Source organism: Salmo salar, chromosome ssa13, assembly GCF_905237065.1.
Source record: "Salmo salar chromosome ssa13, Ssal_v3.1, whole genome shotgun sequence".
NCBI lineage: Eukaryota > Metazoa > Chordata > Actinopteri > Salmoniformes > Salmonidae > Salmo > Salmo salar.
The window spans coordinates 29,256,581-29,269,053 of NC_059454.1; the positions used below are offsets into that span (position 1 = coordinate 29,256,581).

Sequence of the window (12,473 nt, forward strand, 5' to 3'; positions counted from 1 at the left end):
CGAATATGTAGCGAGGACCAGCCAACGAGAGCATACGGGTCGCAGTGATGGGTAGTATATGGGGCTTTGGTGACAAAACAGATGGCACTGTGATAGACTGCATCCAATTTGCTGAGTAGAGTGTTGGAGGCTATTTTGTAAATGACATCGCCGAAGTCGAGGATCGGTAGGATGGTCAGTTTTACAAGGGTAAGTTTGGCAGCATGAGTGAAGGAGGCTTTGTTGTGAAATAGGAAGCCGATTCTAGATTTAACTTTGGATTGGAGATGCTTAATGTGAGTCTGGAAGGAGAGTTTACAGTCTAGCCAGACACCTAGGTATTTATAGTTGTCCATATTCTAGGTCAGAACCGTCCAGAGTAGTGATGCTAGTCGGGCGGGCGGGTGCGGGCAGCGATCGGTTGAAGAGCATGCATTTAGTTTTACTAGCATTTAAGAGCAGTTGGAGGCCACTGAAGGAGTGATTTATGGCGTTGAAGCTTGTTTGGAGGTTTAACAACACAGTGTCCAAAGAAGGCCCAGATGTATACAGAATGGTGTCGTCTGCGTAGAGGTGGATTAAAAAATCACCCGCAGCAAAAGCTACATCATTGATATATACAGATAAAAGAGTCGCCCTGGGAATTGAACCCTGTGGCACCCCCATAGAGATTGCCAGAGGTCCAGACAACAGGCCCTCCGATTTGACACACTGATCTCTATCTGAGAAGTAGTTAGTGAACCAGGCGAGGCAGTCATTAGAGAAACCAAGGCTATTGAGTCTGCCGATAAGAATACGGTGATTGACAGAGTCGAAAGCCTTGGCCAGGTCGATGAAGACGGCTGCACATTCCTGTCTTTTATTGATGGCGGTTATGATATCGTTTAGGACCTTGAGCGTGGCTGAGGTGCACCCGTGACCAGCTCTGAAACCAGATTGCATAGCGGAGAAGGTGCGGTGGGATTCGAAATGGTTGGTGATCTTTGTTAACTTGGTTTTTGAAGACTTTAGAAAGGCAGGGCAGGATGGATATAAGTCTGTAACAGTTTGGGTCTAGAGTGTCTCCCCCTTTGAAGAGGGGGATGACCGCGGCAGCTTTCCAATCTTTAGGAATCTCAGACGATATGAACGATAGGTTGAATAGACTAGTAATAGGGGTTGCAACAATGGCGGCGGATAATGTTAGGAAGAGAGGGTCCAGATTGTCTAGCCCAGCTGATTTGTAGGGATCCATATTTTGCAGCTTTTTCAGAACATCAGCTGTCTGGATTTGGGTGAAGGAGAAGCGGGGGGTGCAGTGGGCAGCTGGGAGGAGGTGCTCTTATTCTCCATGGACTTTACACTGTCCCAAAATGTTTGGAATTAGTGCTGCAGGATGTAAATTTCTGTTTGAAAATGCTAGCCTTTATTTTCCCACCTGACTGTGTGTATTGGTTACTTATATCAGTACATTCATAACAAGCTAAACATTACCAAACTTCTATTTCGATCAAATAAGCCTCAAGTAGCACATTTTGCAATTCAATTTGTTGACCATATTCAACACTCTCTCATTGACCTCCATATAAAAACTAGGGCGTGATCTTTCTACGAAGAGTTTCCATGTTGGAAATTACCGAGTTCCGAGGTTTCTTAAACGCACCATCAGCAGCACTAAATGATGTAATGTATACGGGCGTCATATCCTGAGTTCCAGTCGTGAAAGCTGAAACTTCAATATTTTTTGGAGATATTAAAAGTCCTCATTTGTTAGCAAGAAAGGCATTTTGGGTATTTTTCTCATTTTGAGCTGGAATGTTAACATCGGATTATTCTCAAATTCTGTAGTAAATTATATTTTATTTTTCTTGTTACAGAACATAATCACGTAAATAACCTTTGACAAATTAGCTTCAGTGAAGTACTGCAAATGTGTGAATAAGCTTTTATTTTAAAACAAATTCCCGTCAAACAGGAAACAGATTTCTCTTATTGTCGCTGATGTACAAGTCTGGACAAAGCGGTGACTGAAAAACATGAGTCGCCGCAACCGTTCTCTTCCAATTTGAGAAATGCCTATGTAAGAAAAATCTAATTGAATACAACCATCGTGGGTCCAGTGGACTCCTCATCAACATGGCAACTGATGAGGAGAGGGGCGTAGTGCGTGTCAAAGTCAAGGTGAGGAATATGTGAACGATGGAATAGCTGCAGCTAGCTTGGGGTACCCTTTGACATGTATCACATTTCCAGGTAGCTAGCTTTATTGTTATCACAGTGGTTGACGTATTTTGGCCATTTTTCGTTACATTTTGGTGACTTTTGCGTTAGCTAGTAGCAGTTTGAAGTGCTATCCTTTTCTTCTACCCAGAACAGTGCTTTGTTGTTTTTTTTAGCATTGATCCTGCTAACATCTAATGAGCAATAGTGGACAGTTATTCAGAACGTAACCCTCTTGGATCTTCTGACTACAAAAAGTAAATAATGTAACTATGAAAAATAACGGATTAGGAACATTCGATTATTGACAATAGGTCTAACTAGCTACCTGCTGCTGGTGTTGATATGTGATCGTGCACCGGGGAAACAATTTTAAAGCAATATTGAGAGTCAACTAAACCCGCGAATCTTGACAGCTAGTTAGATTGGTTTATTGTGTTATACCAAGTAATGAACTCAGTTATTCACAGACAGAACCCCACAGTGACGTGGCAGGTTGTTATAACGTTGTCTTGACGCTTTAGTAATAGTAGTGAGTCATTTAGTTAACATCGCCGTCAACACCAGATCAGCTCTGAGCTCTTGACTGAGAACAGGTGACACGTCATTTAGTGATATAAAAGTAAGCATTTCTGCTCTCTTGTGACAAATATAGCCTACACCATTTTTGATGTACGACCCAATCATTACAAAAAAAAGTTTAGTCTTCCATTGTAGAAGGTCAGTCTGCTATTTATGACATTCACCTTTGTTGTTGGCTTTTGGTAGCCTGGGTTAACTGAATTTCAAAACGTAATTCTTGAACCCGGGCTAGCCTTTTTATTGGAACTGAAGAATGACATTGATTCAGTCACACATGATTTACAGTGATGATATGAAATAGGCCTTCAATGTACCTCAATGAATGTTTACATTATTGTTTCTCACCTTCCTCAGAAGTGTGAGGGGCTGCTGCCAGTGGAGTTTCGCTCATTTGCTGTGGATCCTCAGATAACATCACTTGAGGTGCTACAGCACATCCTCATCCGAGCCTTTGAGTTAAATGGGTGAGGAGGAGCATCAACATAATAATGTCTACAGTGCTGTTGATTGACATGGCAAGCAGAATTGTGGAGGTGCATAAAAATGGCAGCCTCCATGCACTTTACTAAGTTTGCCCTTTTGTACATTGCTCTTCGTTACTCTTTTTTGGTATTGGCATTAGCACAGTATACATGATCCCAATCTTAGCTCCAAGATGGCTGCAGTTTGAAAAAGTAGATTGTGCTGATTTGTTGGCGCATTCAACCATGTCGTGCGCCATAGTTTAAGAACTCCATGGATAGTGCTAAACATTGACAGCATATCTGAATTCCACCATTATTTTGCACTTTCACCATTCTGCAGACAATATTAGAAAGTATTGTTTTGGGAGAAAGCTTTGCCTACAATAAAGTTTGAAAAGATTATGGATATGAAATGACTTGGATTGCCATGCTTTCTAGAATTGATATCAGCCTTTTAAATATTGCTATCAGCTATTTTCTTGTTTCTTAATTAGCAAACGCAACTTTGGAATAAGTTACCTATCCCGGGACCGTGGAGGTTTGGAAGTGTATCTTTCGCTCCTGTCTGACTGGGATTTAGATGCTGCATTTGTCAGTGCAGCTAAACCTTATCTACAGCTCAAGATGGACATTAAGCCTGCCGAAGACAGTAAGCAGACCTGTCAAACGTTCTAATGATGTGTTCCTATGGGTCACCACCTGAAGAGCTTGTGTGTGTGTGCACGCTTTCATTCAGTATATGTTTTTGGGATATGTGTTAAATTACTTTGTCAAGTATCTCTTTCCTATTGAAACTTTTTTTTTGTAATGTATTTGTTGGCCTCCTTCATACAGTCCTATTTTATCGACCATCTCGTGTTTCCACTTTCTTCCTTTTAGGTCCCGTTATGGAGGACTGGGACATAATAAGCCCCAAAGAAGTGATTTGTTCTGACCAGCTTCCCGGGGATAGAAGGTCCTTGGCGGCTGCGGCCCTCCCCTTCACCCAGTCCCTACTGTCCCAGGTTACTGACAACGCTCTCGCTCTTCACCCTGTCAGCCATCTTTTTTACCAGCCAGTCACTGCTGCCTTGAGTCAGGTCCTTCTGCTAATGCTAAATAACTCCAGTTCTTAGGTTAGTGTTGCTCCCAATGACCCACCTGCGGTTTAATCTCTTGCTGTCTGTCTCTGTTCAGATGATGGGTCGAACACTGTCCAGAGTACAACAGGCCTTGAGCTGGTCTTACGGGGAGGAAGTGAAGCCTTTCAAGCCCCCTTTGAGCGATGCAGAGTTCCACAGTTACCTCAACGGCCAGGGCCAGCTTTCCCGACCAGAGGAACTGAGGCTACGCATCTATCATGGCGGGGTAGAGCCTTCACTACGCAAGGTAACAGCGCATTCACAGAGATTCCAACAATAAGTGTGCTAACAGACAGCTCTTTTAACCCTCGATACCAAAGCATTTCACAAACATAATTGAAAGTACTAGAATATCAAATAAAATCCCATAGGGCCGAACCTTAACTTCTGTGTTTAACTTAGACTTTCTCGTAACCATGCATTGGTGTCAATGGGAGATTTACGCAGACATTTGAGTTTGAGAAGGGCCCATGGTCTCCAAAACTTTGACGGGAATTGTATACTTATGGTCTTTGGATATTAATAATTTCCCGAAGTGTGAATTAGATGTAGGACTAAAGCATTTGGGTGTATGCATGTTTCACTTCGGAGTGTAAACAGAGTATCTATGTAGGTCATTCAATGTGGAACATGAATGTATGAGAAAATGAGCATAAAGAAATGCCATTTGGATGTAGAAGAGCTATATTGTTAAATGACTATACACTCACTGTATTGTATGAACATAGATATTTTAGATAGTGAAGCTAAAACATTTAATTTGGCTGTGATGTGGCAGTACAGAATGTTACCTTTTATTTGAGGGTATTTCCATACATATCTGTTTTAACATTTAGAAATGAAAGCACTTTATGTATCTTGTCCCCCCATTTTGAAGGTATCATAAGTATTTGGACAAATTCTCTTATGTGTATTAAAGTAGTCAAAAGTTTATTATTTGGTCCCATATTTGTAGCATGCCAAGACTACAACAACCTTGCAACATTTGTTTTGATTGTTTTTCAGATGATGTTGTGCCCAATTGAAGGGAATGGTAAATAATGTATTGTCATTGTAAATAAGAATAGAATATGTTTTTGAACACTTTACATTAATGTGGATGCTACCATGATTACGGATAATCATGAATGAATCGTGGATAATGATGAAAAAAATGCTACCCTCCACTGTTATTGGTAATGGTGATAGGTTAGCATCTCTTGGGGGTATGATCTTTGTGCCTTTAACTTTCTCACTCATCATTATTCACAATTAATTCATGATTATCTGTAATCATGGTAGCATCCACATTAATGTAGAAGTGTTCTTTACCTTCGCCTCATATGAAACATTTGATCTAAAAGCCAAAATACTGGAGTATAGAGCCTACAAAATGCTGGTGTATATCCTACATGTCAAAACCCCTTCTCCAACGGACATGTTGTGGTAAAAATAATTTCAGGTTTGTCATTTCCTCTGTGTCCAGGTTGTGTGGCGTTACCTCCTGAACGTGTACCCCGATGGGCTGACCGGTCAGGAGAGGATGGACTACATGAAGAGAAAGACTAGGGAGTACGACCAGCTGAAGGGGGAGTGGTCAGCTAGGGTCAGTCCAGAGGACCTGGAGTTCATCAGGGGCAACGTACTGAAGGACGTCCTGAGGACCGACCGGGCCCATCCCTATTACGCCGGCTCCGAGGACAGCCCCCATCTCACCGCTCTCACCGACCTGCTTACCACCTTTGCCATTACACATCCACAGGTGTTGGAATCAATTTTCTTCTCTGTCCTCTTTGGTAGCCTGATGGTGGCGTTATACGGACATGTTTGCATTCCTTTTACATTCCTTGACATGCAGACATGCTAAGGGGTGTGGTGTTATTAGCTCAGTGAGAACAAATATATGCTCAACGCTGGTGTTTGGCATCTTCAATTCTGTCTATTTGCTTTTGAGTTATGATTAGTAAACTCTGTCTGCTTGCAGTGATACAGTATATAGACAAACATATATGGACACCCCTTCAAATTAGTGGATTTGTCTATTTCAGCCACACCCATTGCTGACAGGTGTATAAAATGGAGCACACAGCCATGTGTGTGCTCCATAGACAAACATTGGCAGTAGAATGGCCTGACTGAAGAACTCAGTAACTTTCAATATGGCTCCGTCATAGGATGCCACCTTTCCAACAAGTCAGTTTCTCAAATTTCTGCCCTGGTCAACTGTAAGGGCTGTTATTGTGAAGTGGAAACATCTAGGAGCAACAATGGCTCAGCCACGAAGTGGTAGATCACACAAGCTCACAGAACGGGATAGCCGAGTGCTGAAGCGCGCAGCTCATAAAATAATTGTCCGTCTTCGGTTGCAACACTCACTACCAAGTTCCAAACTGCCTCTGGAAGCAACATCTGCACAATAACAGTTTGTCGCAAGCTTTATGAAATGGGTTTCCATGGCCGAGCAGCCGCACACAAGCCTAAGATTGCAATGCCAAGCGTTGGCTGGAGTGGCGTAAAGGTCGCCGCCATTGGACTCTGGATCAGTGGAAACACGTTCTCTGGAGTGATGAATCACGCTTTACCATCTGACAGTCCGACTGACGATTTTGGGTTTGGCGGATGCCAGGAGAACGCTACCTTCCCGAATGCATAGTGCCAACTGTAAAGTTTGGTGGAGGAGGAATAATGGTCTGGGGCTGTTTTTCATGTTTCGGGCTAGGGAAATCTTAACGTTACAGTTAACAATGACATTCCAGACGATTAAGTGCTTCCAACTCTGTGGCAACAGTTTGAGGAAAGAGCCTTTCCTGTTTCAGCATGACAATGCCCCTGTGCACACAGCGAGGTCCATACAGAAATGGTTTGTTCGAGATTGGTGTGGAAGAACTTCACTGGCCTGCACAGAGGCCTGACCTCAACCCCATCAAACAACTTTGAGATGAATTGAAACACTGACTGCGAGCCATGCCTAAACGCCCAACATCAGTGCCCAACCTCACTAATGCTCTTGTGGCTGAATGGAACCAATTCCATATTAATGCCCAAGATTTTGGAATGAAATGTTTGACAAGCAGTTGTCCACATACTTTTGGTCATGTAGTGTATGTAATCCTAGTTTTTGCTGTGTTTTAATTCATTTCAACTCTGTTTTGTAGGTGTCGTACTGCCAAGGCATGAGTGACATCGCTTCTCCGATACTTGCCGTCATGGACAATGAGGCACATGCATTCATCTGTTTCTGTGGCATCATGAAACGCCTAGAGGGAAATTTCCGCCAGGATGGCCAACTCATGTCCGTCAAGTTCCAGCATCTGAAGCTGCTACTGCAGTACTCAGACCCCGAGTTCTACTGTTATTTGGTGTCCCGCGGAGCTGATGACCTGTTCTTCTGTTACCGCTGGCTGCTCTTGGAACTCAAACGGGAGTTTGCCTTCGACGATGCTCTGAGGATGCTGGAGGTCACCTGGAGTTCCCTGCCTCCTGATCCTCCCGAAACGGAAGTGGAGCTTTTTGGGCCGCCCCTAGAGACAGACCAGACCAGAATGACATCTGAGAGTGGTGTTGAAAAGAGGCCTGCTTTCGCAGGTGAAGAAGAAGGGGAGCAGAAAGAGAAGCAGCGGAGACGACACATGTTGAGGCCTTCAAGAGAGGAGGCAGACGGCGGGAGAAAGATCGACATGGAGGAAGGAGAGCGGGAGGACAGAGGAGCCAGAAGAGAGGGTGAGGGGAACTTCGACATGCCTTACGTAGGAAAGGAGAAGGTGCACAACAATGCGCCTGTTCCTCCCTTCGAGAAGCAGAATAGTTTTGGTGAGTTCAAATACTACAATGCACGGAACAAGGACAGCTTTGATTTCGTGGAGAGAGACCCACTAGAGCGTCCTGTTGAGATGGAAGCCTCCTTGCACCCTGTATCAAATCCACCAGCCCGGCAGGGCACCGAGGACAGCGAGGAGGATCCAGGGGAGAGAGCACCTCTTATAACGGATGATGACAAGTCCTCCAGTCCAGAGACGGAGGAGAGGAGCTCCCCTAATGGACAAACAGCCTCTCCGGTCTCCCCATTTCCTCATGGTCTACCAAGCTGGAAGAATGGTTCCTCTCTGTCTCCAGGCTCCACTCCCTCCCCCTCAAGTTGGAGAGGTGCCTCCCCGGACACCCCATCACCAAGGTACACCTCCCCCATTTTACCCAACGGAAGGGTTGAGTCGCCAGAGAAAGCCACAAGAGGATTTGCTTCCTTTGCCTCGGTGCCGAACGGAACCGGAGCTAACTCTCCCGCTACCCCCACAGGGAGGTCCTTGGTTTCCTCTCCCCTACTGACTAGATCATTGCTCTCCTCCCCTATTTTGTCCTTCGGGAGAGCTCTTCCTTCGCTGCCGGTCAGCACAGTGAACAAGTCCTTTCCCAGTAACCTCCCTTCTCCTTGCAGCAAAGCCTCCAGCACTGCGCCCAACACTCCAAATTCAACCAAACCAGAGAATACCACCATCAAACCTTGTTCCCTGCCACCGCCTCAAGAGTTTGGCAAAGGGAATCCTTTCATGTTGTTCCTGTGCCTGTCAATCCTGTTGGAGCATCGAGACCACATTATAAAGAACAGCTTTGATTACAACGAGCTGGCCATGCACTTTGACCGCCTTGTTCGGCGACACAATCTGGGCAGGGTGCTGCAGCGCGCCAAGGCCTTGTTTGCAGACTACCTGCAGAGTGAGGTGTGGGATTCGGAGGAAGGAGATGAGGTCAGCTCGGACTCACCCACCACAGTCACTGCTGCTTTCCACTCCCCGCCCCCCTCTGCCACCAGGCCTCTTTTTACCCCTTTGTCATCCTCTCCAAACTCCACCTATAACCTGGCTGACACTATACCTTCCCCTTCTTCACCTGTCTCCCTCTCTCCCTCCTCTTGACTTCTGTCACTATATCCCCATCCCCAACACATTTACAGTACAATGACTAATGGTTGCCTAGTCCAGCTGTTTGTCCCTTTATCGTTGCTCATCTTATTTAGCTCTCCACCCATACCAGACTTGACTAGGTTACTACTGTTACTTTTTCATGTCTATGCTGTCAGTATTGCTCTTCTCTCCATTTCCTCTAATTGACAAGTCCTCATGCTTACTCTTGCCTTGCTATGCACTCATCCATTGAGTTTTTACTGTTTCAAACTTTTAGTTACAGGGATAATAATAATGTTTCAAATACCTTTTACCTTTATATGAAGGCCCAGGGCTGGACACATTGTGTTGGCCACGGTTAACATAGATAAGAACCTCATTGGATAAGCCACAACTGTGTCTTCTTGACCAAAGAGCTCTAGTTGTGTGATCACACTGCTAAGAACCAACACTGGCACATTGCTAGTCTGGACTCTTTAGCATAACGGCAGTGTGTATGGTTGCTGGTTCTGCCCCCTCTGTTCCCTGACTTGGCTACAGTTGGAGTGAGCAGTGGGCGCTGACCATTGGAACTATGGAGAAATATGAACAGTATGAATGAGTCATGCGATTCCCCTTAAAAATGCCCTGTTGAGAATATATCAAATATGCCTGTATTTGACTGCACACATGCCAGCATAGTGATTATGAGGACACTAACAACAGCAACTGAGCTTTGTAAAGGTTATATTCATGACTCAGTATTTGCATTGTGTATTATTACATTTTCTATCAAAATCATTTCAATACTGTATCATTTTGGTGTTGCAAGGTCACATTTTAAATATCAAGGTGAGATGAAGTTATTTTCTTTAGAAATACTATGAAGCATGGTGTGCCCCATAGGAATCTGAACAGCAAAGAAAAGTTACAGTATATTGGGAGAGGCCTTATAAGAAATGAATGGGTTTCAGTACTGCAGTTTCATGGCCAGTTTCTGCATTTGCGCTCACAATTGACTATTGTTTGCTTTTGAATCGCACATACCCACTATGATCTGAACAATATACTGTATTAAATGGGAATGTTTTGCTATTCGGGGGTTCAATGGATCATTCAATCGATAACAAAAAATGGATGCACAAATTATGCATTTGCCCTAGATCATGTATGGCCGTAGGTGACGGGTACATTGCACAATGTGCACATAGCTACTATATGGTGCTAAAAGATTTCATAAGGTATAGGATTCATCATGGCTTTATGAGAATGGTTATAAATGTGTAAATTAATGTTATATTGCACAGTTCTGGCCATATATGGTCACCCCTGAACTTTTCTTAAATAATTCCCTATTTCTTCTCTAATAAGTTGAATAAAAAAATGTACTTTTGGTCACCACACCTTATTGGATTTTCAACCAACGGACAAATTAAGCATTCAAAGAAAATAACACCCTCTCCACAATAAAACATGGGGGAGGTTTGCTACCACTGGTACTGGGCTTGAATGTGTACAATACATAATGAACTCAGCAGATTATCAAGGTGGTTTGGAGTGCAATGTTCAACCCAGTGTACAAAAATTGTCTATGTTAAATGTTGTGGGTCTTCCAGCAGGTCAACAACCCCAAACACACATCAGAAGCACGCTGGAATGGTTCAAGAAGAAACTCTGGAGTGGCCAGCAAAGAGTCCAGATCTGAATCACATCTATAACCAATGGCGAGAGCTGAAAACAGCAGTTGGCACCACTCAAATATTGAAAAATTAGAGCAGTTTGCTGCTGAAGAGTGGGACAAATTGACAGTAGAAAGGAGCAGCAAGCTCATTGATGGCTACAAGAAGCATTTGTTGGCAGTTACAGTGCATTCTGAAAATATTCAGACCCCTTCACTTTTTCCACATTTTATGTTACAGCCTTATTCTAAAACGGATTAACTTATTCTACACACAGAGCGAAAACTTTAAAATGTAAAACATAAATGCCTTATTTACATAACTATTCAGACCCTTTGCTATGAGACTCAAAATTGAGCTCAGGTGCATCCTGTTTCCATTGATCGTCCTTGAGACAATTCTAAAACTTGATTGGAGTCCACCTGTGGTAAATTCAATTGATTGGATATGATTTTGAAAGGCACACACCTGTCTACACAAGGTCCAAAGGTTGACAGTGGATGTCATAGCAAAAACCAAGCCATGAGGTCGAAGGAATTGTCCGTAGAGCTCCAAGACAGGATTGTGTCGTCACAGATCTGGGGAAGGTTACCAAAGCATTTCTGCTTTCATTGAAGGTCCCCAAAAACACAGTGTCCTCCATCATTCTTAAAGGGAACAAGTTTGGAACCACCAAGACTCTTCCTAGAGCTGTACGCCAGGCCAAACTGAGCAATCGGGGGAGAAGGGCCTTGGTCAGAGTGGTGACCAAGAAGTCGATGGTCACTCTGACAGACCTCCAGTGTTCCTCTGTGGAGATGGTTGTCCTTCTGTAAGGTTCTCGCATCTCTGCAGCACTCCACCAATCAGGGGGAAGCCACTCCTCATTAAAAGGCACATGACAGCCCGCTTGGAGTTTTCCAAAAGGCACCTAAAGGGCTCTCAGACCATGAGAAACACAATTCTCTGATCTGATGAAACCAAGATTGAACTCTTTGGCCTGAATGCCAAGCATCACACCTGGAGGAAACCTGGCACCCTCCCTACGATGAAGCATGGTGGTGGCAGCATCATGCTGTGGGGTTGTTTTTCAGCGGGAGGGACTGAGAGACTAGTCAGGATCGAGGGAAAGATGAACGGAGCAAAGTACAGAGAGACCCTTGATGAAAACCTGCTCCAGAGCGCTCAGGACCTCAGACTGGGGTGAAGGTTCACCTTCCAACAGGACAACGACCCTAAGCACACAGCAAAAACAACGCAGGAGTGGCTTCGGGACAAGTCTGTGAATGTCCTTGAGTGGCCCAGCCAGAGCCCGGACTTGAACCCGATCGAATATCTCTGGAGAGACCTGAAAATAGCTGTGCAGCGACGCTCCCCATCCAACCTGACATAGCTTGAGAGGATCTGCAGAGAGGAATGGGAGAAACTCCCCAAATACAGGTGTGCCAAGCTTGTTGCGTCATACCTAAAAAGACTTGAGGCTGTAATCATTGCCAAAGGTGCTTCAACAAATTACTGAGTAGAGTCTGAATACTTATGTAAATGTAATATTATTTTTTTTTGTATAGATTTGTGAAAATGCTTTGTCATTATGGGGGATTGTGTGTAGATTTG

General features: G+C 44.1%; 1 protein-coding gene across 4 annotated transcripts; it reads left to right on the forward strand.

The window, feature by feature from the left end:
• The first annotated feature begins 1,414 nt into the window (after positions 1-1,414).
• tbc1d25 (TBC1 domain family, member 25) lies at positions 1,415-10,594 on the forward strand. 4 transcript variants are annotated; one of them, XM_014135285.2, is made up of 7 exons: positions 1,415-2,139; positions 3,115-3,224; positions 3,719-3,873; positions 4,104-4,303; positions 4,401-4,592; positions 5,811-6,086; positions 7,480-10,594. In XM_014135285.2, exons 1-7 carry the CDS (start codon positions 2,095-2,097, stop codon positions 9,232-9,234), a joined length of 2,733 nt encoding a protein of 910 aa, XP_013990760.1. In that variant the 5' UTR covers positions 1,415-2,094; the 3' UTR covers positions 9,235-10,594. The 4 variants fall into 4 exon arrangements, with proteins under 4 accessions (XP_013990760.1, XP_013990761.1, XP_013990762.1 ...); XM_014135286.2 differs by having other exon boundaries at positions 1,687-2,139; positions 4,104-4,228; XM_014135287.2 differs by lacking the exons at positions 1,415-2,139; positions 3,719-3,873.
• The last annotated feature ends 1,879 nt before the right edge of the window (positions 10,595-12,473 follow it).